This window comes from Leptonotus elevatus, chromosome 16 (genome assembly GCF_054856555.1).
Source record: "Leptonotus elevatus isolate MCC_2025b chromosome 16, RoL_Lele_1.0, whole genome shotgun sequence".
NCBI classification, from domain to species: domain Eukaryota; kingdom Metazoa; phylum Chordata; class Actinopteri; order Syngnathiformes; family Syngnathidae; genus Leptonotus; species Leptonotus elevatus.
In genome coordinates this window covers 17,409,307-17,434,797 of record NC_141254.1, presented here as the reverse complement: position 1 = coordinate 17,434,797, position 25,491 = coordinate 17,409,307, and the positions used below count along the sequence as shown (strand labels likewise).

Genomic DNA, 25,491 nt, shown 5'->3' with positions numbered 1-25,491 from the left:
AAAAGGTCAATGTACTGTACTAGTAAACTACTACAGTGCAGTGATTTACTAGAATTTAATCCTTTACTAAATATGACCCCATGAAGCGTCGAAAGTTCTATTTACAAACGAAGAGCGACCTCCTTGGGGAGGAGGATAACTATCTTGCATCATGCCAGCACTATTTTGCTCTCGGCGCATTGAAGCTGCACCCGGCTGCGTTCATCCGGCCGATGTTGCAGAGCAGGGCCCTCCCCTCTCCTCCTTTCCGGCTTTAAACGCACACACACAGCGCCTGCCAGCGCCAGGAATGGATAACGGCTGCCTCCAAACATGGCACTGCGACACTATACTCTCGACTTCAGCCTCTCGACGGCAGGTAAGAGTGTCCCGGCCACCGCACTGTGTTGGCGGTGGGCTGCATGCTAAGCTAGCTGGCTAGCTTCCAGTAAACGTAAACTTGCTACCATGTCACTGCCCTTCAAAATGTTATATCGATTCTGAATGAAACGCCATCGACAAAATGCACGTGGACGTGACAATTCGGGTGCAAACGCTCAGTATTGAATGGGAATGCATGGCCGAAGACTTTAAAAGTCGCATTTTGAATTAATGCGTCATTTTTTTTGTCACGTTTGTTAAATGCTATCCATGGAATATTTTGTCATTCTGTCATTGGTGGCGATAGCAGCGCCATCTTGCGGTCATGTGTAAAATGGCGTAGCGGCACCGGAAGTGAGTTTAAATTGGTCATTGTTAATTTTAATTTTGACGTTTAACGCAGTTACGTTTGTAATACAACGATTGAATTGACCCAAATTAGCACGTGTATCTGTATTTATGACCTTTTATAACCCCTTGAGGTGTGATATCTCTTAACAGCATAATTAATTGCCTCTTTATATTTTAACCTATTGACACAATATCACTAGAAATGACCGATGTACATGCTCTAAATGTTTGTTTGTTTTCTTCTCGTCTTCTTCATTGTTGAACTTTTTTTTTTTTTTTTTTGTTACGTATGTGACTCAAACTGGATGGACTGGCTTTTCTCACTTATTTGGCCATAAAGTAGATTGTTGCTGGGCAACATGTATTTGTCACCTTTACAACAAGAGAGCGTAAAAAGCAAATGTGTTCATGCGTTTTTATAAAAACATGGCAGGATCTCGGGGAGTTCAGGATCTTCTACTCCGCTCCAGCTACTAGTAAAACACTTTGAGTTGTATTTGATTCTTCTTTGTTTGTTTTGTTTTCACTCATATTTTTCAGCCCTGTACTCTCTTTTCTTGCTCCCAGTTGACTCTGCATCAACAGTCCCGGGCCTGCTGTCCATATTCCACGAGCAGGAAATGACAGAGACCGTACACGACACAGACGGGCGCGGGTACCTCGCCACCTTTGTCGGAAAGAATGGCAGGTGAATATTTCAGTTTTTTTTTTTTAACTGTTTATCTACTCAAATGAAAAATTTGATTAACCGTATTGACCTTTGTGGGTGTGGAGTATCCATTTAGCTAAACAAATGTCATTTTATTAGTGATTTCCATTTCATTTCACTCCTTAATCCACAGGTTTGTCATTCTGCGGGTGCACGCCCATGGCTTGCTCACTATTGACCTGCAGTGTTATGAAGGGGATAACATTGCTCAACTAGACAATGTAGGTGCCTTAAACAAATATATTGTACCAATTATAGGTCACCTTATTTTCATTATTCAGCAAAAAAAAAAAAGGCCTCACTCACTTTCAATTTGTCTTCCTTCAGCTTTTAAATACACTGGAGAAGAAGCTAAAGGTTCTCTTGAATGGCAAGATAACTCGTGTTAAAAGGTAAGGCCCTTGACTCCAATTTGCTGCGTCGCCTCGAGTCAGCGTGACGATTCCGCGTTGCCGCCTCACAGGCTCCCGCCCCTCGTCCGCGGAGCCAAAGTGGACCGGTACTGGCCCACCACCGACGGAAGGCTGACCGAATACGACATAGATCGCGTGTTGTACGACGAAGACTCGGTATACCAAAATATCAAAATTTTGCACTCGCAGCAGTTTGGGAACATGCTGGTCCTCAACGGAGATGTCAGTAAGTGTGTTTAGTCGGACAGTCCCGCGAGTGAATCGAATGGCGCGCACGTGCACGTGCACGCGCGCTGTTTTAAATAATGACTTTAACCGCGCAGACCTGGCAGAGAGCGACCTGCCCTACACGGACGCAATCATGGGCAACGGGAAGGAGGACTACGCCGGCAAGGAGGTGCTGATTTTAGGGGGCGGCGACGGAGGCATCCTGGCTCAGACCGTCAAGCAAAAGCCAAAGATGATCACCATGGTGGAGATATCCTCAACTGTGCATCCAATCAAACGAGTTTGAAACGCTCACTGACTCACCGCGGCGACATTGCAATCGTCGTTCGTGTTTGTTGTTATTATTATGTTTGGACTATTTGGTCTTTGTTTTTGTTTCCCTTGACGAGCTTGAGTACATTGATCAGAAGGTGATGGACGGGTGCAAAAAGTATATGAGGAAGACGTGTGGCAATGTGCTGGACAACCTGAAGGGAGACTGTTACCAAGTGAGTGTTAAAAGTACTGTTCAGGTACTGGACCAAAAACAAATGGCGTTGAACAAATGCCGTCACTGTTTATTTTTGAGGGCTGATCTTAACTCATTCACTGCCATAAATTCATTTAAAAAAAAAATAGATTAGTAAAAATTAGGGGCAAGTGGCGATTAATTTTTTTTAATTGTAATTAATCGCACGACTTCACTAGTTAACTCACGATTAATCACAAATTTTATATCGGTTCTAAATGTACAATAGAAAAAAATCTTGGTTTTCATACTCTTGTTAACAAAAGTGTGGGGGGGGATGTTAAATAGAAATAGTTAAAATGAGTTTTTGACGTTTATAGCCGTCAATGGCAGCGAAGAAAGAAAAGATAAAAAAATTCGGGGCGTCAGGCGATTTCAAGTTTTTCATCGTAATTAATCGCATGTTTATCGCCGTCAATGGCAGTGAATGAGTTGTTAGTAGTGTCAATATTTGTTTGTGTTGGCAGATTCTAGTGGAGGACTGTGTGCCGGTGCTCAAGAAGTACGTCCTGGAGGGGAAGACGTTCGACTACATCATTAACGATCTCACTGCAGTCCCGATATCCACAGAACCAGAAGAAGGTTTGCCAGTTTTTCATCCTAAATCCATTTTTTACCCGTCATCCGACGTGAAAAGGTGATGTTACCGTTGCAGACTCGACATGGGATTTCCTTCGTCTCATTTTGGATCTGTCGATAAAAATCCTGCATCCGAAGGGGAAGTATTTCACCCAGGTGAGCATCGCGTTGTTCGATTTGTGTACCCTATTATGAAGAATCGCTTTTTATTATTAAATGTTTTTTTTATAAATATGTTTTGCTGAACCAAATGCAATAGATCACAGATTTAAAAAGTGACACATTAGAGTTTTCCACAGTAAATACTTTAATTAGCCTTAAAATTATGATTTAAATCCGCTGTTAAAAGCAAAGCTATCTTTGTAAAGTATTTGCACTTAGTGGTTTTCCATCTTTGCGTAACCGAAATTGGAACGAGCGGACGCCAACATGCTCGAGGGCACTCTTCTCCAAATGTTTGCGTTCTCTGAATGAAAGTTCTTCAAGTGGATCAAGACTTATTGAATTAATTTGATGAGATGTTTACTAAGTGCTTTGCTCTTCCGAGATAACATTAACATTGGCATCACTGACAAATACTGATTTCGTTTTTCTTTGTCTATCATTTCACCTTTTACAAGTGGGGCGAAAAAATATCTATATTTTTAAACCAATACACATTTGTGAGTGTCACATCCATAACAAGCCACACTTTTAGCAAAAAAAAAAGTCATTGTTCTCTTTGAGATGGCACGGGTAAAAAAAAAAAAAAAAAAGAAAAAAAAGAGAGAAAGTGCCGTAATTGCCTTGATGTTGACGTCCCGTATCTCTTCGTCGTCAGGGCAACAGTGCAAATCTGACCGAGGCTCTGAGTCTGTATGAGGAGCAGCTGGGAAGACTCTCCTGTCCTGTGGACTTTTCCAAAAAAGTGGTCTGCGTGCCCTCCTACATGGAACTGTATCCTTTCACAACATAAATGGACAAGAGCGTTTGTTTCATTCGATTGATGCAGTGAACCAAAGTGCAACGCAAATACAGAAAATCATCAAGTCATTGATGCTGCCCCCAAAAATGTTTTTCATTGCCTACATTAAAAAAATAAGAAATGTACTCCAAGCTATGATCCCAAAATTGATATGTGTATTATATATGACTGTTTAGGGAACGGTTAACTTGAATGTGGGGGGGAAAAAAAGTGGTTACAATAAGTGTTGTGTGCACTTTCCTTAATTGTGCACGTCAGCTGGGTTTTCTACACCTTGTGGAAGAAGTGACCGTTTTTTTCTTCTTCTTTTTTTTCACCCCCCCCTCCAGCTGTGAACGTTTCTTCTGCTGTATCGCTCGTTAGGTGTATTCAGAGTGAGCATGAACACACTCACTGTAAAAGATGTATTATTAGGCAACACCCGTAATGAAAAGTCATCCAAATCTTCAACACACACACACACACACACACACACATCGTGATTGTGCTTAGTCACTATAGTCGTTTTTATCGTGGTACCCAAACACTCCAGTGGTTTGCTGACTCTGAACACATCTGTTTGAGCATCTTCACTTTCATTAAAGACTTTTGACTTTTTAGTTGTGTTTTTAAGTATTGTTTGCTGCGAGCGAACAAGTCCAGTTGTGTGTGTGTGTTTTGAACTGTGAGCTGATAGACTAATAATGTTCCAGATGGATCAGTTGCTCTTGTTTGTTTCGCTACCTTATGGAGTGAGCCAATCAACACCTGAATTGCTTTTAGGCTTCTTTTTGTTGTTGTTACATCGATTGTCATTCGGTTCTCTATTTTTTTCAGGTTGCTTTCCTGGCATTAAGCCAAATGATTCCAATGTCCAAAAGGGGGAGAAAATCCACCACTTTATGTCCATCTTTGTGCTATTTTTATTTTATTTTTTTTCGATTTTGTGCTTCTTTTTTTTTTTTTACATTTCGTTTCGTCTGATATAAAAAATGTGTGTAACACAGACTAGCCACAACATTATGACTATTTACACGGGAAATTAAGATCCAGTACAATACTTCTTCAAAAAGACGTTTGTAATCATTTGTATCCATTCCGGAGCTAAACGACATAACCAAAATATTAGCTTAATGCTAAAAAGACAATAATAAATAATAATCAAATGCATGTGGTCATCATGTTGTGGTCATTCAGTGGATATCAGATGTATGTGAAGCACTGAATGTAGCTTGCGTGGCACGTTTACAAGCGACCTTGTGGGACTCGGTGGCATTTATTTATTCCCTTGCTTTCTTCAATAAGATTGTCTCACGCTTTTTTTTTCTTTTTATTTGTAACCTTTAAATAAAATAAATAAAGTGGTTTTGCCTGATGGGACTACTGTTCTCCCAGTACAAATGTTGTTATTATTAGTGAAGCAGAATGAATGAAACTTTTGTACATTTAAAAATAATAATAACGTTTTCAAGGTGCCCTTTGAAAATGGAACAAGACGGCTTACTAATTAATTATAATGCGAATGCGTGTGTGAGAACGTGTGATGGTTTCTGTGCTCCCTGCCAAGTTCGTTTAGGATGACGTCCATGCTGGGTTCTTCATCAGCGGTGATGATTCTGTCTTCCACCGGATTTCCTGCATCAAAACATTAACACTAAATAACTCTTGATGGGCTTGACGAGTATAAATCCGTCTCCGCGAAGTGGAGAGAGACGGATTTGGTCACGAAGGCAACCTTGCTGACCTAAGCCTTGAGTCTGCTCCAAGTTGTGACTGAGGAAAGACGATGAGGTGTTGGACTGCGACGACGCCGAAGACGGAAAAGAGGCCGATCGAATCACGGAATCTCTCTTCGCCATCTTTTGGGTTGCCGTGCGACTCCATTCTGGAAAAAGGGGCCAAACCAGGTGAGGTGTGTTATGTCAAGCGAAATTTGATTTGTATTTATTTTTTCCATAAATTTTAAAGCAAGCAGGTATGGACTGAAAATAAGAAACCTGAGTTCTCAGCCAGCCTCATTTTTCCTAAACAGAGGTACGTCTGCCACTGCCTCCTCACTGCGTCCTTCACCGCACAATGTAACACGAATATGAATAAACCTGCAACAAGGACACACGTCAGTGTGGATGCACAGCAGGGTTTCCCCAATTGCTTTAAATTAGGGGTGTCATGCGATCACATTTTTTTTAATCGTAATTAATCGCACGACTTCAACTCACACTCTTAATATAAAAGTGGGGGAAAAAAAGGTAAACTAATAGAATATGGCTGCATCTTTTAGTCATTGATACAGAAATGTCATAACTCATAAAATTGAGTTAAAATTAAAAAGATGTGTAAAAAAAACGAGTGTGACATTGACTTGTGTTGAGGTCATATTTCTGCCACTAGATGGCATAATTGCATTTGTAAGACATTGGCGAAAGCCAGTGCATTTTTCTTTTCATATTAAGAGCCATCTAAGCACATTTTTAAAATTGTAAAATGCAACTTGACCAAAGTCTCCACAAATATATGCATTATTATTAAATGTATTATTGCTAAATTTTGACGCGGACGCGTCTGCTGCGTTGTGACTGGAATTCCCTCAGTACAGGCTTCCCAAGTAAGGGCCGGTCATTAATCGCACGTTAAAAAATTAGTGGTGCGAAAGGAACTTTAAATCAACTCCAAATGAATGCACTGATTTTGACACCCTTACTTTAAATATTTTCATGAAATAGAAAATCTCCGTATTGGGTGCGAAGATCTTCATCTCACCTTGGAATGCGTTGCAGATGGCAAAAAGGTACATAAACGGCAAGTTGGCGGGCCCCCAAGCGAAAAAGGCGAAGCCCCAGGTGAGGCCGAGCAGGATGGTTATGCCCGCCACGCTGCGCACGTCCTGCGCGGCGGTGCGGTACTGCGAGTTGTGCGGATTCTGCCTCTTGATCCTATGCAGCTGGACCAGCACCACCACGAACATGATCACGTTGAACAGGAAGATGACGCAGAAGTAGGCCACCACCGCCACGTAGAAGGCGACGTCGTTTTTCAGCCAACAGCTGCCAGAGACGTTAAGGGATGTCTTTTACAGTGGGATATTACAGACACAGGTAAAAAAAAATTAATAAAAAAAACTCACAAGTCGTCACTTGTGCCGTCAGAGAACCTCCCGTAAGACACCAGCCCGTAATTGTCCTTGTTGACAGCTATGACGATGACAACCACGATGGCGGGGGCGCCCCAGCCTGCCAGCGAGAACCAGAGCATGTAGCACGGGACGTGCGTGTTGAACACCTTGACCAGGGCCAGGTACAGGTGGACCCCCTCCAGGCCCATCCAGGTGAAGGCGGCCAGCAGGAAGTAGTGGAGGAACCAGGCGGTGGAGATGCAGAGGCCCACGGCGTCCGGGTACAGCGCCAACCAAGCGTCCACCAGGAAGACCAGGTTGAGCAGCAGCAGAGCCACGCACAGCTGGATCAGGATTTTGGAGGGGACGTCCTTGCGCAGTTTGCTGAAATGGGTTCGCACAAGTGTGCACATGTGCAGCAGATTGGTCACCGAAGTCGATTTTTGCACAACCGATTGGAGTCAGCTTTCCCTGACCAGTGACATAGCAACATTCCCCAGGAACCCCAAGCAAGAAGAAGAAGAAGAAGTGAGCCAGAAAACAGGAAAATAAAATCACTATAATGTCTTACGGGACATGGTAACTTTTTTGAAAGAAATAATAAAAGCATTACTATATACATGGTCATTTATTTATTTATTTTTAATAATACAAAATTTAAAAAAATAAATAAAAACATGCCTTACTATAAAAAGGTCATGTTTTTTCAATTGCTTTACTACTTGTGGTCATAAAAAAAAAAGCCTTTTGTTTATTTTTAAATGCCTTACTATGGTCGTTTTTATAAAAAAAAAAAAAAATGCTTTACATGGTCGTTTTTATTATTATTTTTAAACCCTTACTATATGGTCGATAAAAAAAAAAAAGCCTTACGGTCATTTTTATAAAAACAATAATATAAAAAAAACGCCTTTCTATACATTGTCGTTAAAAAAAAAGAAGCCTTTTTTATCTCTTAAAAAACTTTTACTATACATGGTCGTTTTTATTGAATTATTTTTTTTTTTTTAAACGGCCTACTATACATGGTCGTTTTTATTAAAAAAAAACGCTTTACTATAAATTGTCGTTTTTATAAAAAAAAAAAAAAAAAAATGCCTTACATGGTCGTTAAAAAAAAGCCTTACTATATAGACATGGTCGTTTTAAATTAAAAAAAAAATATATATATATATATATATATGGTTTAACAAAAAAAAAACACCTGACTCTGGGACTTTGAGACGTTCAATTGTCATTGCTGCACTGCTAATGTGAAGGATGTGACGCTTGTGTCAAATCTGTTGGCCCTCTGGGGGCCCCTGCTGGTTAAGGGGCCCCAAGCAATTTCCTGCCTTGCCTGATGGCAAGCTACGCACGCCTCTGTCCCTGACCAACAAGGACGGAAAAATTCTGATGTTATTTTGAGAGGGCTCGTGGCCCACTGAGGCGAATCAGTAAATCTGATTGGTCAAAGAAACGCTCCCATTGCTTATATAGTTTCTGAAGGCACCTTAGGGAAATTCGATTGACATGGCAGGACAGGCTGAAATCTGATTGGACAAAAAAAGACGCAGACATTATTGGAAACTACAGCAGATGAAAGCTATAGAGAATCAATGAATAGAATTTAGGGAACATATATTCAAATTGAAGTTGTAATTGCAGGTCACCTGATGGAACCACGACTCACCCGAAGGCCATGTATGTGAGGAGCGTCAATGCCAGGAAAATGGCAGAGATCCCGCAGCCAATATACGTGATGAAGGTCAAAATGGTGGCGTGCACTCGACTGGTGAGAGGCTGCCTGCCGAGGTCCTGGACAGAAACCCAACAATTGAGATTCAATACAAAAAAAAATACATTTTATAAAGTCGGATTTTGCAAAGAAAATACACTTTCATTCATCAATTGGAACCACTTTTTGAACTTTTTAACATTATACGCTGCTTGTTGCACTAAAAGCTTACCAGCAGGATAGAGAAACTGGTGAGATGGTTGCAGCCACAAACTGTCACGTCGTCTGTGCTATTGCGGACATAACAGCCGTTTGTGTTCCAGCCACCGGATCTGTCTGCCGGCAAAAAAAAAAAGAATGATATCACCGCCGGTGTACATTCCCGTCAATTCATTCTAATGGATGATTTATTTTATTTATTTTTTTTAAAGAAAAACTCACCATTTAAAGCAAAGTCCCAGAAGACGCATGTTGCCACGTAATTAGCCTGCAGTTCAGTGAGGGCAAAAAACATGAAATGAGTTCCATTAACGCCGCCAAACGTCGACTACGTACTGTACATGACGACAAAAAATGACATTTTTTCAAAACAAAACAAAAGACTCTCACAGGAATGGGCTCCAGGTTTCTGAGGCTAATCACAACTTCCTCCTGGAGTCCCGAGACTGTCAAGTTTGCCAAACTCGCTCCCAGGATCCCGCTGTTGAGTCGACGTGTTCCTAATGATCTGTCCTGCATGGACAAAACATAGCCAGTAAATCAGTGAGAATGTTAGAAAACTTAAAATTGATTTTGAAGTCTCCGCATTATATTAAAAAAGCATCCCGATCAATCTAAAGTTGAATGAATTGTTAATATGAAATGTTTTAAATGTCCTTATCAAATTGTACATTCAACTCATTTACTCCCAGCCATTTTCACAGAAGTAACCCCCTTCGCTCCTTTACTGGATTTTGGCCCACAGAATATTGTGCTCTATTGCTATAAAAACATGGAACCTACCAAAAGAAAGATTAAAGTCTCTTCTTTCATCAGGGGGAAAAAAGTACATTAATAGTAATTTAATTTCGTTTTTTTTTCAACATGGCCCTGGTTCATCTCATTTGCTCTGCTGCAATAACTACCATTTCTTCAACCGTTCTTTGCAATTGAGAGGCTGCATCAAAGCCTTCTGTATGCTTTAGCATTAAAAAATATATATATTAAAAACGTATACATACGTCTTTAAGACACTGACAATTTGGGGAGTTATTCACGTCATGTTCTGTGTCTTTAATGCACCAAGCACAGATGCTAATTAGGTGCATTTCAATAATAATAATAATATTTAGTGATTTGTGAAGTGAAACTTAAAAGATTAAATGAAATGTTCTTACTGTGCATAATGGCTCAAACTTTTTTAAGTAGTTATTTTGTGTTTAAATTTAAAGTACAATACATTTGCATATAATGTTTTTTTTCCCTGTGGATTTATTTAGTTTTTTTTTGTTTGTTTTTTCACTTCCGTCCAATACATTTTAAATAAATCACGTATTTCAGTAGGTTTATTTATTTTTTCTATATTTAAGTGTGGTGTTAATGGTAAAACCGCACATAATGTTAAAGTGGCTTACAGTAATATTGAAAAATATTTTGTATTAATACTTGGTCCAAATATTTTTTTAAGGTGGTACTTGGTGTAAAATGCAGGAGTCCAACACAAACAAGTGAAAAAAAAAATCCTAAATAATTTCTATATTAAAATCATTGAGATTGTTTCTTATGTTATTATGTTATGTTTAAGCTATCATGAAAACATTTCAGTGTGTGTAATAAATTGACATCTCTTTCCACAAAATCCAAATGTATCGAGACGACGCACTCGTGGTAAGGTTGAATGTGTGTGACCTGAAATAAAGTGCTCTTCTGGTAAAAGTTGAAGTGAACTCTGGAGGCCATCTGCTGCTCCTCCAAGGTGAGGTTTTGCGTGAGGGAGGCGGGCAGCGTGACGGAGCCCTGAGGGATGGACGGCTCGTTCCTCGCGCTCCTTCCAAACCTGGGATCGACCCGGACCTTCAATAAACACACGCATAAATATACGTTAGGTTGGAGATGCTTTCTAATTCGATGGAAATTCTGCCGTAACTTTTCCTAAAGCTACTGCATCATCGTACCTGAGCGTTGCTGGGGTCGGAGATGGAGAAGAGGACTTGTTGAAAATTGCTTCCATCCACTGCTTTGGCAGAAACAGCCAAAGCTGGCGACAAGAGAGTTTCCGTTTCTTCTTCGAGGACCACTTTGAGGCCCACTGTATCAACAATCTTTATAATTCTGATGAACACAAAACATTTTTTTAAATTAAATTAAATATGAAAAAAAAACTTAAAAAATCTAAATTCATATAAAAAAAATAAAAAGTAATTAATTAATAAAGCTCGGAGCAATTCTTGTAGAAAATCTGAAATGAACCTGATGTAAGAGCTGGCCAGTGTTTGGGCAGAAGCGTCCAGCAGGTTGCTGACGATGTGAATGGTTATGTTAGCCAGAGCCAAGCTGATATTGGGGCCCGACAACAAATCCTCCAGATCAGACACGAGCTGGTCCACCTGACTGGAGTTGAGTCTGGACACGTTGGCGCTCAGCTGGAGAAGAGCATCGGCTCGACTCTCCGTGTCATTGGGCGAGACGGTGCTAACAACATCCGGGGATGCCGACGTCGCGTTCGCCGGCGATGACGTCACACTATCGGAGGCGGAGTTTGGTTGCGTGGCGGTCACATTTGGGCTGGCTGTGGTCGGCGCTGATGGAACGCACCGCTCATTCAGCTGCACCACCACCACCACCACATTTTGTCCTGATTTACTTGGGAGCAAAAAAAATGGATACATTTAGATAAGTGAAGTCGTGACATCGCTGTGAAACGGAATTGTTCTGACCAGGTTTGGGTGGGGAGCAGAGGCGGCGCGCAAAACTCTGCATGCTGGAGGCTGACGTTAATCCATGTCAACTGAGAGTCCATTAAATTGTCACTAACATTTGCGTGGCCACAGATTGCTGCATCAAAGGATGAAATACGAGTTAATACAGACGATCTTGCAAGGTCGCTGGGAAAGTCATCAACTGGGTGATACTGCCCTCTAACGGATTATCCGTGCAATGCATGTGTCAGATAATCTATGTCAGGGTTTTAATGGGGAATTATACAAAAAAATGTCTAGTATTTAATATGATACATTTGGCTTTATGGGGTTCAAACATACTTGTCTTAAAAGTGTTTAATTTTGCCTCCACGTATCCTCTTTATTTTATCCCAGTGCACACCTGCTCTCGTCGTTCTCCCGTCAAACGTTATGTCCTTCTCCGATTGAAACACAGTCGTTAAGGCTGCCGACACGTTACAGATGGGAACCTCTTCGGCCAACCGTAAAATCACCCTGCAACTTTGAGGGCTCGAAGAATCAAAAAGTCACGTGTGTGAAACAATCTTGTCTTTTGGCGGATGTGATGCGACGATTTTTCCCGAGACTCACTTCGTTCCGGATCGAGAACAGACCACGGTGGCATTCTGAGTGGAAACAATTGTTTTTTGGTTTTAATTCCCAGAACATCAAAAATAAATGGAGACTTTAAAATGGTGGCTAGTTAGTTACCTTGTATGCAGAAGCAATGGTGGAATAAGAAATCTGTTTAAACAGAGAGCAACGGTTACAAAATGCAGGCTAATGGACAAACACACGTTGTGAGCTTACCAGGGAAAGAGGATAGGAGAAGTTCATCTCACGGTCTTGTATTGAAATGTCAAAAGTGTAATACGCATCTGAAAAGTTCCAAAATAAAGCTGGGGTTTAAGAACAAAATCTCAACTCGCGAGCTGATAACATTTAAAAAAAAAAACATACCAGTCCCATTGCAGGAAGCTGCGCAGCTGCAGTTTTTATTATTTTCTGCAAAGTTTCAAAGCATGTCGTTATGACCATAACACTTTCAAGGATCTTGCTCAAAGCAGTTTGGATGACGTTTTTGACTTTTTGATAGTGCGCCTTTAGCAGCACTAGCACACTTTTTTGTGTTGAGTTTACAATTGAGATGAATTCATACAATGGATTGTACGACGGTCGGGAAGATGTTGGCGCTCACCTGCACCGCATGGAAGCGCCATAAATGCTGATGCGTCACTGTCAAATGAAGAAAATACAGATTTATGTATTTCAGCTCAAATGAATAGCGCAAAAAAAAAAAATGAATAGCTTACCATTTAGAATTCTTGGAATTTCGTGTATGAATACAGATGTTTTCCTCCACATGGTCACTGCTGCAGTTATTGTTTAGGGGAGCTATTCGTGAAAACATACAAAGGTTAGTTTAAAAAATTAAAAAAAAAAACGACATTGTAGCACTCACTCAAACGATTGGCTCTTTTTCCCGCTGCATGGATGTCAGACGAATTGTGATTGGCTGCGCAGATTGTTTGCAGGATGCAACACGACGACGACACATTCTGCCTCAGTGCCAGAGTCACCACGCAGTTGGTCTTTCTGATCAATTTAAAAAAATAAAGAAAAATACTTTTTTTATGCTTAATGGACATTTTATTAGGAACACATCATTGTATATCATTGGATTGTACAGGTGTTCCTAATATTGTGACACATAGGTTAAAGGGCACTCTTTCCCCTCGGAAATCAATTTGTTTATTTCTTTTGTATCTTTTCTCTTAACTGCACTCTGGTGCACATTTTCTGTTACACATCACACACATATATTTGTATTTATATAAATAAATACATGGATTCTGCTATCTCATTTACGCCTACCTTATCTGAGTCTTCTTTTCACAAGAAACTTCAACTCCCTGTTATAAATCAATCAGTGTGACAAATCAATGGCAACTGACATAATCCAGAAATGCAAATAAGCGAGCCATCTTACATACCTGAAATAAGCCACTTGACTTGCTGGAAAACAATAAATGAAATACGGCGTCAAGAATTTTTACAGTTTCGTTAGTGACGGAACTGGGAAAGACAAATATCAGTGAAATAAAAAAAAAAATTAATTACAAATACAAATAAATGATGACATACCCGCTGAGGATGGCTGCTCGAATAAAACGTGCATTTTTCGTGTTGGGAATAGTTTTCCCCAACTTTTTGCCTGCGTTGTTGGTTGTGATCTTCTTTACTGTGACATCATTGGGAGCATCGATCGTTTTAATAGGTACAAATGTGCTAGAGTTTTGTTGTAATGTTGTTGTAGCTGCAATTGTGCCAACGTTTTGCACTTCTGTAGCTGTTTGCGATGTCGTCGCTGTAGTCGTGTTGCTGTTCTGTAATTTGGTCGCATGCGGAGTAGCGTTATTTTGTAATGTTGCGGCTACTGTTGTATTATTTTGTAATGTTGCGGCTGCAGTCGTGTTTTGTAACGTGATCGCTGGAGCAGTTGTGCTCGTGATGTTGCTTGCCGAAGAGTTAGCAGATGTTGGCGGTAAAGTTGTTGCGCTTTCGGCGTGCGGAGAGAAACAGTTGCCCAAATTGTTTTGGAACACCTCCTGGAGCTGAAAGTGGAACGTGTAAAATAAACATGGACGGTCGATTCACGTTTGGATTGTTAGCGAGACATCCGATTCCAAACGTACCCACGATGTAATTTCCGATTCATTCTTCGCAGGCCCAGTCACATCAACAGCGATCTCCACAAAGTAGAATACTGCAAGTGAGAAAAGACAAAAAATAACATTTGACTTTTTTTTTTTTCAGCCAGCACCTGCATTGCTCAACACACCTAACGACAGGTTAAACCGCTGCCAAAGAACGTGAGTGTGCAAAGCTTACCTGAAGTCTGAGCGCTTGTTGTCTGCTGAGGCGGCGCAGTGGAGGTCTCATTACAAGAGGAAAGACCTGACGAGGAAAATGACGTATGATGTGACTCAAAAGTCGACTTCAATTCAAGAGGTTCCACAAATACGCATTCTTTTTTTTTTTTTTTAAGTAACATCGAAACAACTCTAAATTAACCCATTTCAAAAATAAAATGACAATTTGTTCTATTCCAAAGACCCCAACAGCACTTTGGATTAAAAAAAAATATATATATACAAAAGTGTCATTTGTGTGAGGTAATTTCCAGCCACATCTTTGTCAGAGTCTCCATATTTGCAAAGAATGTGCAGCATTGTGGACGTACGTAAGAGTTGTCATAGCACAATTCACGCGCACAATATTCTGACTGGAACAACGGGTTCCCTTAACAAAAAAAAAAAAAGGAAGGTTTGAATGTGTGTATAACATGACAAGTAATGGATGACGTTTATTCAGGTATGATGAGGCCAGGTGTTTAAAAATAAAACTGCAAGACTATAAAAGATTATCCGTAATACACTAATAAAAATTACGTTATTCCTGGAACGTGCTGCTTATTAGACCTTTTTTTTTTATTTTTTTATGTGATTAGTGACTTTACCTGTGAGTAGAACGAGCAGGTGGAGGACCTTTGTTATATGTGAACTTGGCTTTTTCACTCTGGAACATATGTCATCAATGTATTAAAAAAAAAGTATTCATTTATTCATATAGCCATTCAGATGTATCTCTTATATATTGCTGGTGTGGGGTACATTCAATTCTCAAATATCTAAAACTGTCACATTAACATTGCAGCCATTCTCAACACTTATAATTTTAGTCAATAAAACTTTGGAGGGAGAAATATATCATATAATGTCATCAAAAATAAAAATAAATAAATAAAAAGATTTGCACAGAAAATTTCACTATATTGTCCCATAACTTAACATGGTTTTCTAAACCTTTTCAATTCTAGAGTAAAATTTGAAAATCTGTTTCCAACTTATCAAAATAAAACACATATTGCCATAACAACGCCATACACAGACAGCATTTATAAAATGTTACACAAACATAAACATTAAAAATTAAAAAAAAAATGCATGCGACTATGAAGACAAGCTAACGGTGAAGATGTAGCCTTTAAAGAAAGATGAATCGCGTTACCTGCTGAAGTTTGTTATATCTACGTTTTTCCCAAAAGATCCTAGGAAAGATTTCATGATGTTATCCACATTTCACAAGAAAAATCCAAGTCACTAGATCATAAAGTTCATGTCCTTTGTTGCTTAGCTGGTCCACATCAAGTCTGTCACAACTGGCTGACATGTGACACGCCCCCCCGACCCCCCCCCCCCCCTTCAGACATGAACAAGAAAAGATCAACCTCACAAACATGGCAGCTGGCACGTGTTTTTATTTCCACACCTAAGGAAGGAAAGTTGAATTGACTTTTCATTTAGATATGAAGGGGAGAAAAATCACTTTATGCCACATATTTCCTTCAAGGAACATTTTTCCATTGTGTTAAGTTTCAGGGCGTGTCCTTGCCGAGTCGCTCTGCCAGTATGCTTTCAATGGAAGATATGACACGTGCTTATTTCCAGGGTAACAAAACAGAAGTAAAACATTAGACGCCAGAAGACGTCAAGCGTCAGCTGTGTAAGTTTTTTTTTTTTTTTTTTTTTTTTTAATTCTATAAAGAGCTCAGTATTGTTCATTCGGTAATGTCATCATCATTGCTCTTTATTTTTTTATTTATTATTATTATTATTTTTTCATTTTTATATATATATATATATATATTTATTTATTTATTTATTTTTATTTTTTGTATGTGGGTGAGTATGTGTATGTGCGTGCGTGCGTGCGTGCGTGCGTGTATTTGTTAGCTCACCAAAAACCTATTAGAAAAAAATCCCATACCGTTCACCTAAACCGAACAACCGCCGTCAGGAGACCCGAGGGGACCAAAGAAAACCAAGGAAGGTGAAATCCAGCACCGACCAGACACCACCCACCGGGCCACCCACCAGAATTCTTCCCCAACCCAAGAAACATCTAAATTCCAACAAATCCAAATAAAAAATAAAAACTGCTGAGAGACTGCTGTGTAAGTTGCTGTGATGTACACCTGTCGAGGACAGGTAACATTTTTGTTTCCATTTTTCGGTGAGCAACTTAAACCACCATACGGTTTCATCATCAAAAAACAAAAATGCTTGACTACGTTGTGCCCTTAATTTGATCATTTAATCATTTTTATATTAGTTCAACTGCAAGACTTTACTTGGACAACTTCATAACCAGTCATCAAGTTTGAGCAAGGGTCAAAGCTCGACAGTTGAGTGCCCCCGAGTTTGGAATTCACTGAAATTTTGGTTGAAATTATTATTAAAAAGTTGGGTTTAAACTATTGTCATGCCAGATGTATGGAAGTATAAGGTATATCTGTTCTGTGAATTTTAAAAAAGAAGAAGCAATTTTTGGGTGAAGGTTCAAAATCAAAACTGTCAAAAATATTCAGTAAAAAAAAAAAAATTGTAAAAAAAAAAAAAAAAGTCAGTGCAAACGTCTTCATTCAAATTGATTCTCAATTGGCACAAAACAAACAGGGAAGAGGTCAAAGTTCGGGTTAGTTATGGCAGTGCCTAATGATGTAAATTTGAAATGAACTTTTTGCAATGTTGGTTTTATACAGATTTTTTGAAGGGAGCTAAAATTGTACTGTTATTGAAAATAAACAATTTTTTTTATTATTAAAAATTAATAAATATAGTGCAAATGAAACAGTAAAGTAAAGCAAGTAAATAAATAAACAGACAATTCTTAAAAAAAAATAAGAAAAAAAAGGAGTTGAATCAGTACTAGTGCTCATTTCACGTATTTGTAGAAAACCTCTACTTACAGTAAGGCGAGTACTTTTTCTGCCTCTGTAAACCACACGTCTCATATCACAACCAAGGACCCCATTTATACAACAAAAAACACATGAACAACCCTGCATATAGATTAATTTTATTTTTTTATAGATATTTTACAATAAACATGCATTTTACTCTGTAGCAATGAAGCAAAACACAATCCCGAGATTGAAATAATCGTCTGATTCAAAAGGTTTGCAAAGCAAGCAAAGTCAATTTTGCAAGAGACAAAAAGTCCCGCGACTGTATTAGAATTTGATTGTAATGTGTGATGATGATAAAGAAAAAAAAAAAAAAAGATTTTGCTGCAAGGTGAGTGTGCTACGCATACAAACTCCAGTAAATGACATTGAAGAGCAGGTAGGCCAGAGGGAACAAAACTCTGGAGTAGGAGTCGATCATGTAGCTGTTGCTCATTATGAACCCGAGGTTGTGTTTTAACGGGTTCCCGCGGCGCAGCCTGGTACCCTCTGCGGGCGCGGACACGATGGAGTTTCGTGACTGCGCGTTCCTCTCCGTGTTTGGCGTGCCGGAGACCTCGGGGAAAGAGGTCAGGTCGATATCGTTGTCATGGAAACAGCCGTCGAAAGCCATGACCTGTGTGGCGTTGTAGGATGCTGGAATCTGCATGGGCACGGGGGGGGGGGGAGAGAGGCGGGGTTAAGTTTCTCGATCACGTCGTCGATCCAGATGGCGCCAAAAAAATGATTTTTATGCAGGTCGAAAAAAAGTCGCACGAGATTTATGGAAAAATAATATAGTCGGCAAAGAGGGAGCGGAGCGTTGGTGACCTGTGCCCTCTTGAGCTTCTTCATTTCCTCCACTGTGGTGAAATAGTTGACGGCCGCGTACTCGATGACGGAGAGGAAGACAAACAGGAAGCTGGCCCACAAGTAGATGTCCACTGCTTTCACGTAAGACACCTGAGGCATTGAGGAGGACACGCCGGTGATGATGGTGGACATGGTCAACACGGTGGTGATGCCTGCATGCGGGGAGAACAGCAGAATACTTCATTTTTAATAGAAATGTTCAAAACTGTGTGACGTCCTCCAACATTCTAAAAACATGGACTGTATATTTTGCGTTGTGTTTTGCCTTTTACTGTTGTTTACACTGAACACCTGCTATTCTACAGGGAAAGGAAAAGGGGGTTGTCATTTTGTGTAGTTACCACAAGAGGGCGGCAAAGCACTTAAAGGGGAACCAATACGTTTTCTTTACAATAATATGTTCTAAGCGCCCTCACTAATGTAAACACGACTTGTAGAACATGAACTAAGCAGCGGCCATTTTGCTACTTGATATCACAGGGTTCAGGTAACGACCAGTCACGGCTCACCTATTTTCTGAGTTTGGTTGCGTGATATTCGCAAGCTATGCTGTGATGTGATTAGTTGCTACCTGAGCAACTGTGATGTCATTTTCTGTCGACACCCAAGTGGCAAAATGGCCCCTTGATATGGATAAAAACGGGTGGATTTTGCTGCTTAACTCAAATTCCACAAAAGTAAAATTAGACTAGCGAGGCTGCATAGAACATATATATTATGAATACATTATACATGTGCGTAATCAGGAACCCATGTTTACGTAAAAAAATAAATTATAATTTTTGATTATGTTATTCAACATAAACAACTCACCTTCACATCAGCAATATCAGCTAGCATACTAGCCAAATAACATACTAGCATAAACTGACGTGGCATCACACTTGGGCAAACAAATAAATAAATCTGTATGTATATATATATATATATGCAAATTTGCCATTTCTTATCTTTCCTTTCTGTAATAATATACTGTAATCTGAAATACACTCTCGAACACCTTTACATTAATGAATAGACAGTCTAATAAGAGTTTGATGTACCCAAGGAGACACGGGCGGGGACGGCCCTCCTGTCTATCCAGAAAGACACCCAGGACAACATCACCATCAACATGGTGGGAAAATACGTCTGCAGCATGAAGAAGAAGATGTGCCTCCTGAGAATGAAATTAATGTAGAGACGATTGTACCAACCTGGGGGGGAATGACATTACAAAAAATTATTGATTGATTTGATTGATTGATTGATTGATTGAAAATTCCCGCATACCAGTACTACTGTAGAAGGCGAGCCCAAAGGAAGGCTGGAAGTCTTCAACAAAAAACTGAGAAAGCACAATCTCATCAGTCCTTAATGAATCGTTCCCATTCTTCCAGTAGAGCATGAGGTCGTTCTCATTGTAAGCATCTTCAAGAAAGGACATAAAAACGAAAAAAAAAAAGCAGGATGAACTTCACAAATGTTGGAAAATAGTGCATGAAAATGCGACTCTCCGGGCTGTTCTGTGAGATTAGGATACATGCTGTATTCATGTGTTGACACTTGACAAGGATTAACAAGATTTAAATAAAAAAAATTGTTGTGTAGTGTATAGATGGAAGGAAATCCCTGCTCTGTCTGCACTTAGATCAACAACAAAGAGAATGGAAGGGAAATATAATCCACTGTAAACCCGTCATTAATGAAAGCTATATAATGGACAGTTGATGACCTAATTTAACACATAAACATTTTTTTTTTTTTGCATCCGGCCTATATTAATAATCACATACTATTGCAGCAAATGTTCCACGGAAAAGACCGTTGAACTTTTGCACAGTTTGATACTCACAACTCTCCAGCTCCAGAGAGCAGTTCTGTGTGTCGAGGGGGAAGCTGCTGAAATCCATCGAGCAAAGCGCAGTCACAGTAATCCTAAAAAACACAGCTCACATTTAAAGACATTTACAAAGAGATTTTGTACCGTTTCCTACTAAATTGTCCCATGACCAATGTTGACATCAGTCTTTAAGGCACAGCTGCATTACATTCAATTACTAATTACTGCTATTCACTGTGCACAACCTGTTGGGGCAGCCGGTGGCGCCATATTGTCAACATGGTTGACTGTCATGGATATGATGAGTGTACGAAGCCCGTTGACAGACATTCGACTGTAGAATTGAGATCGGGCCATTACACATTCTTGATAGTTTCATATGTTTATTATCGTCATTTAGAATTGAAAAGACAGAAATGAAAGCTTTGAGAGTTATGAAAAGCAAATGCCACCAGTGGAAGGACCCAATTCGACCTTGAGGGACATAAATGCTTTTTTTTTTTTTTTTTTTTAAGAGCTCAGTATTGTTCATTCGGAAATGTCATCATCATTGCTCTTTTATTATTATTATTATTATTATTATTATTTTTTTTTTTTTGTGTGTGTGTGTGTGTGGGTGAGTATATGTATGTGTATGTGCGTGCGTGCGTGCGTGCGTGCGTGCGTGCGTGTATTTGTTAGTAAATGCTTCTTTAACTGCTTACTATATATTTTTGATGGGAATTTTTTTTTTTTTTTTTTACCGGACACTGTAGAGGATGTTGCCATCAGGAAAAACCCTCAGCATGATGTTCTCCGTGGTTGTGTCATGGATAAAAGAGCGCTTGGAGTGGACAAAAAACACGTCAGGCACCCAGATCTTCTTCACCAGACGCGAGTCGAAGGTTCGACTCTTATTGCTGCTGGAGGGGAAGGCCAGTCGGTCGTCCTGCCAGTAATGCCTCAGGTACAGAGTCATGGTGAAGTCCTAAGCACGACCCCCCCCCAGACAAAATGATTACCACGCATGGGAACAGTTCCCCAAAAACGCCGTACATACCATGTTGACTTCACTGATGCTGTCAACGCTCTCTACCTGGACGTCAATGCCGACGGGGATCGCCGAACCTGGGCGCAAAAAGGTCAAATGTCAACATGCATCAGCGTTCAGCGGCGGCAGCCGGATAGCATGTGATGTTGATGTCATTCTCTATGTTTCCGCCATCTGTACATTCAACCACAGATTACGTGCTTATACGCCGCGATCGGCCTGCAAGAGAAGGTGTAATCCACACTATGGAGACTCGAGACAACATGTTAGATAATCATGACTCATAAGCTCAGAGAGGTTATATCAGCGCTTGTCGCACAGTAAAAGACGGTGGGATATTCTTGACTGACGGATGCTGATCAAATACTGCAAATCGACCATGCAGAAGTTCAGTTTTACGATTTCGAACACACGTTTTTTGCCACACTTGCATATTTGTGCTGACTGTATGTGAGGCAATATCATCATGTAGTGCATTTGAGACGTGCCCATTTCACTTTGAACTTCATATTAAGTGTATTAAATACAAGTTAAAAATGTATATTGTTCAAACTCCTATAAAAAAAAAAATTATTAAAGGGTAAGTCAACCCCCCCCCCCCCCCCAACAACAAATAAATACACAACTTGACAATAATGTTATATTGTTTTCTGAAGCCGAGTTGTGATTGGTCGTTGCCTGAGCGCCGAGCAACTGTGATGGCATCTTCAGTTGACAGCAAGTGGCAAAATGGCCGCCCCTGAGATGGACAAAAACAGCTGGATTTGGATTCATAACTTTTTCCATAAAAAAATAATATATATATATATATATATATATACATATAAATAAAAAATAAATATATATATATATATATATTTTTATAAATAATGTTAATTAAAACATGGGTAGACCTTCACTTAATAACAAGTTTCAGCAAGCTGACTTTGTTCTATTAAAAAAAAAATAATAATATATATATATATATATATAAGATTTCCCTATTATTTGATATTTCCCTATGACAGAGTGGACACATTTACCTTGACAACATCCAAGTACACACCTAACGTGATGCAAAGAAAGAAACATCAATTTAAATATTTACTCTGCAACTAATCCACCGTTTCAGCCTCCATTGAAGAAAAACATGACTGCATTGTTTATCTAATGACAGGGTGGACAGGGATGGATTTCTGCCCCAATGTGTAAGTGCAAGCAGCTTTATCGTACGATGACATAAAAAAACGGAACAGTACAAGCCCTTACATCATTATTTAGTGGCAAAATGATGATAATGTATGAGGTGAACCATACACATCCTCTCCTATCCATCACTACCATTACCTAATGACGATAATCACTCAAAAGCATCACCACCTCGATGACAATAGCATAGTGAGGATTAGAACAGGCGGACTGTCCACTTGGTTTTCCTCATAAATATTACTGGTTCCATAAAATAATTTTGCAATTCCGTCTTGGCAGAATATTTTCTATACAGTTGCTCTTATCGGATGCGCTAATAATGTAGCCGGTTGTTGCTGTTGCACGTTTTTCAGCCTATAGCATGATGTAATGTCAACGGACGGACCACCCAAAGATGTCAGTCCTGCACGTCAAGGACTCCCCAATTCATATAAAAATCCCAAAATGCAATTCTTTACATGCATTTTCTTATTGCTGTTCCATTTTGGGGCCACCTGCAACAAATGCATTCCGCACATGTTCCAGCTGTTATTTGCGCGGCAGATTTCAATCACCTCGAAACATCGGGACGCGCGGTTGAGATGATTTGATCTGTGCTAGTGTCTGCGGCCGTTGTCTCACGCAGATTATCTAGGTCACCAAGGGCTTTTTTTTGGGGGGGGGGGGGGGAGGCGTAACAGCAAGGACAGCACAGTAACCTACATCGGTCTTGGCCGGGTTGCGAGGTGACAACGCATTGATAAATACAGAAAGCGTGAGTATGTGGGTTCTTACCTCCGAAGCCGGGCCGCATTGCGAAATCGTGGTCCTCTATTCGAAGCAGCTGTTCCGATTTAATTAGCAAAGACTTTGTGCTGTCGAGCTTTTTCCTCTTGAGGTCCACTCGTCTAAGACGCAAAGAGGACAAAACAGCAGGCTGATGCAAACAGAAAATCTCCATTCGTCTTTATCTTTCATTCAAACTGACATCTGGTGGAGCGTTCGCTGACCAACGCTTGGAGTTGAGCTGCGTGATTAAAAAAAAAAAAAAACTGCCTGTGGTCTAAATAACGACAGTTCCTAGTTGCCTGCTTCTTCGGACACGTTTATAACAGGTTCGTCTTGATTCTGTTGTTAAAGGGAAGTAAACAACCCCTAACCCGGCGTACATTGGCAAGCGACGGCAATCTAGACTCTCAACCTCACGTGAATCAAACTCAACAATGGGAAATGAGTCAATACGAACTAAACATTCACGGACAAAAATGTGACCGTATTCCAAATGACACCATAGACAAACTACTGTAGGCTGAATGAAATGTATCCAGAATGGAAACAATTAGGTTGAGGTATTTTATGACAACTTTAGCAATAAAAGTCATTTTGTAAATAATCAGGTTGAATCACTTCAAGGAAGCGGAATTCATTGGCAAATGCGAATTTGGGTAAATTTGTGTCGTAAAAAGAATATATAAAGTAAAACATTTGTGCTTTTACTTAAAACAAATGATATAACAGCAAAAATCAACAATTCATCGTTTAATCAACAACGAATCATTTAACTTAAAAATGGCCAAACACTCACAACACAATTTCAGCTTCTCATTAGCAAACGTTATCAGATTTTTGAAGTCCGACATGAAAGCAGACAGATTTTTTGTTTTGTTTATTCTAAATCAGACAATCTGCTTTTGCTTTGTAAAACAATGATCAACATTTTTGCCTATTTTCTGACACGTTGTAGACCAAAATAGATGACAATTAAAATAATCCCATTCATTAATAACATAATTAATTATTATTAAAATAATCATTAAAATAAAAATAATCACACAAAAAAACTACTTTTTTTTTTCCAGCCCTGCGAATGACTGGTGACCAGTCCAGGGTGTAACCTTGCCTCTCATCTGAGTTTGGCTCCAGCTCACCTGCAACCAAGCTGGCACAGAAAATGGGCAGCATGATACATTCTTATGAAAAGTCTGCCTCATGATGCTTCCATTTTGCAAACCTACACATATAATAACCAAACATATTGCCCAAACACACTCTAAGAGCTCCTGGCTCCATCAAAACAACACAGCCCCATCAAATGAGCACGGAATCGCACTTCGGCTCACCCGCCATGTTTTTGCTTGTTGACGTCTCCGAGGTCGAGCTCCTTGTGTCTCCTCTTGCCGGGGAAGTGGCTACTGTTCAGCTGCGTGGCAGGCCACAAGCAGGCAAAGCACATGAGTCGTAAGGCCAGGAGGACCACTCTCATGGTGAAACTGGTGCTGGGAACACGAGAGGATCCCGCCAGCGTCCTCCCCCCCCCCCCCACCCCGCCCGCCCACCGGCGCAAGCCTCAGTCGCCGTCCCCTACTGGCACGTCCATGTCCCGGCAGCGCTCACTCCCCCTGTGGCTTGCACATGCCCAGTAATCGCTGCACTGTCCTGCACTCTCATCCGCTGCACAGGCGGCGCGCATGAGCCCCGGATAGTTCCCTTGGTTGACTTTGGTGGTCAAATGTGCCATCCGTCCTTTTGCGTCTCTTGACAAAACATGCTTGTCGCCGCTGACCCCTCGCAGTCTCCACCCTTGTTCCTAAAACCAAATATCAATTTATTCCAATAATGACAAAGGAATACCATTAATTCCTCCCTAATCTTCTTATCTGTGGTTGGTGAAATCTTTCGGTAACCTACAAACTGGAGGCAGCCGAGGGCGGGGAGGGTGCGGGGATAATACAAGCAGCGGTTTCATCATTGTTCTGAAGCGCAAAAAAAAAAAAAGAAAAAAAAAAGCCTGTAGCCTACTTTTTACACACGACGGGATTTTCCCTCCAGTTGCACTCTGTCAGGGTGTTTGGAGATGAATGATCTCACACACAGGACAGATGTCAGCATATGTTTGGCCCACCTCTGTAAACGTTGCACTTGCACAGCTCGGCCCCGATGACGTGAAAAAAAAGAGACGCTTTCACCTTGGAC

The 25,491-nt window shown here is 40.2% G+C and overlaps 3 protein-coding genes across 5 annotated transcripts; 1 reads left to right on the top strand and 2 right to left on the bottom strand.

Moving 5' to 3' along the window:
- The first annotated feature begins 169 nt into the window (after positions 1-169).
- sms (spermine synthase) lies at positions 170-5,471 on the top strand. Of its 3 annotated transcripts, none has more exons than XM_086098500.1 (11): positions 170-358; positions 1,279-1,399; positions 1,554-1,641; positions 1,748-1,812; positions 1,884-2,059; positions 2,157-2,325; positions 2,462-2,549; positions 3,037-3,151; positions 3,225-3,304; positions 3,969-4,084; positions 4,371-5,471. In XM_086098500.1, exons 1-11 carry the CDS (start codon positions 313-315, stop codon positions 4,399-4,401), a joined length of 1,095 nt encoding a protein of 364 aa, XP_085954626.1. In that variant the 5' UTR covers positions 170-312; the 3' UTR covers positions 4,402-5,471. The 3 variants fall into 3 exon arrangements, with proteins under 3 accessions (XP_085954626.1, XP_085954624.1, XP_085954625.1); XM_086098498.1 differs by lacking the exon at positions 170-358 and adding an exon at positions 970-1,187; XM_086098499.1 differs by lacking the exon at positions 170-358 and adding an exon at positions 984-1,187 and having other exon boundaries at positions 2,157-2,313.
- Positions 3,473-16,063, bottom strand: LOC147161088 (adhesion G protein-coupled receptor G2). Its single transcript, XM_086098497.1, has 28 exons — positions 15,910-16,063; positions 15,359-15,417; positions 14,731-14,796; positions 14,535-14,605; positions 13,984-14,453; positions 13,833-13,854; positions 13,714-13,751; positions 13,301-13,434; positions 13,152-13,233; positions 13,037-13,074; positions 12,799-12,843; positions 12,649-12,716; positions 12,550-12,582; positions 12,430-12,464; positions 12,221-12,348; positions 11,836-11,953; positions 11,369-11,761; positions 11,074-11,230; positions 10,808-10,972; positions 9,530-9,652; positions 9,362-9,407; positions 9,153-9,256; positions 8,876-9,000; positions 7,216-7,587; positions 6,852-7,135; positions 6,089-6,190; positions 5,836-5,976; positions 3,473-5,726 (listed from the first exon to the last, which is right to left on the bottom strand). Exons 1-28 carry the CDS (start codon positions 15,963-15,965, stop codon positions 5,599-5,601), a joined length of 3,603 nt encoding a protein of 1,200 aa, XP_085954623.1. The 5' UTR covers positions 15,966-16,063; the 3' UTR covers positions 3,473-5,598.
- Positions 16,064-17,744: 1,681 nt separating this feature from the next.
- On the bottom strand, positions 17,745-25,198 carry gabrr3a (gamma-aminobutyric acid type A receptor subunit rho3a). The gene is made up of 9 exons (XM_086098556.1): positions 24,639-25,198; positions 23,314-23,426; positions 21,361-21,428; positions 21,065-21,288; positions 20,334-20,416; positions 19,772-19,909; positions 19,543-19,695; positions 18,458-18,651; positions 17,745-18,290 (listed from the first exon to the last, which is right to left on the bottom strand). The coding sequence occupies exons 1-9, from the start codon at positions 24,779-24,781 to the stop codon at positions 17,988-17,990; spliced, it is 1,419 nt and encodes a 472-aa protein (XP_085954682.1). The 5' UTR covers positions 24,782-25,198; the 3' UTR covers positions 17,745-17,987.
- Positions 25,199-25,491: the final 293 nt, after the last annotated feature.

Excerpts from the sequence above, each read along its gene's own strand:
- sms (XM_086098498.1), top strand. The coding sequence starts at position 1,112 with ATGTGTTCATGCGTTTTTATAAAAACATGGCAGGATCTCGGGGAGTTC. Across the intron at positions 1,400-1,553 it reads TTTGTCGGAAAGAATGGCAG|GTTTGTCATTCTGCGGGTGC; the intron begins GTGAATATTTCA and ends CTTAATCCACAG. Across the intron at positions 1,642-1,747 it reads ACATTGCTCAACTAGACAAT|CTTTTAAATACACTGGAGAA; the intron begins GTAGGTGCCTTA and ends GTCTTCCTTCAG.
- LOC147161088 (XM_086098497.1), bottom strand. The coding sequence starts at position 15,965 with ATGAAATCTTTCCTAGGATCTTTTGGGAAAAACGTAGATATAACAAAC. Across the intron at positions 11,231-11,368 it reads CTGGCCAGCTCTTACATCAG|AATTATAAAGATTGTTGATA; the intron begins GTTCATTTCAGA and ends TGTGTTCATCAG. Across the intron at positions 5,977-6,088 it reads GAGGCTGGCTGAGAACTCAG|AATGGAGTCGCACGGCAACC; the intron begins GTTTCTTATTTT and ends CCCTTTTTCCAG.
- gabrr3a (XM_086098556.1), bottom strand. The coding sequence starts at position 24,781 with ATGAGAGTGGTCCTCCTGGCCTTACGACTCATGTGCTTTGCCTGCTTG. Across the intron at positions 18,652-19,542 it reads CCCCGCCCGTGTCTCCTTGG|GCATCACCACCGTGTTGACC; the intron begins GTACATCAAACT and ends CCCCGCATGCAG. Across the intron at positions 18,291-18,457 it reads AGAAGCTCAAGAGGGCACAG|ATTCCAGCATCCTACAACGC; the intron begins GTCACCAACGCT and ends GTGCCCATGCAG.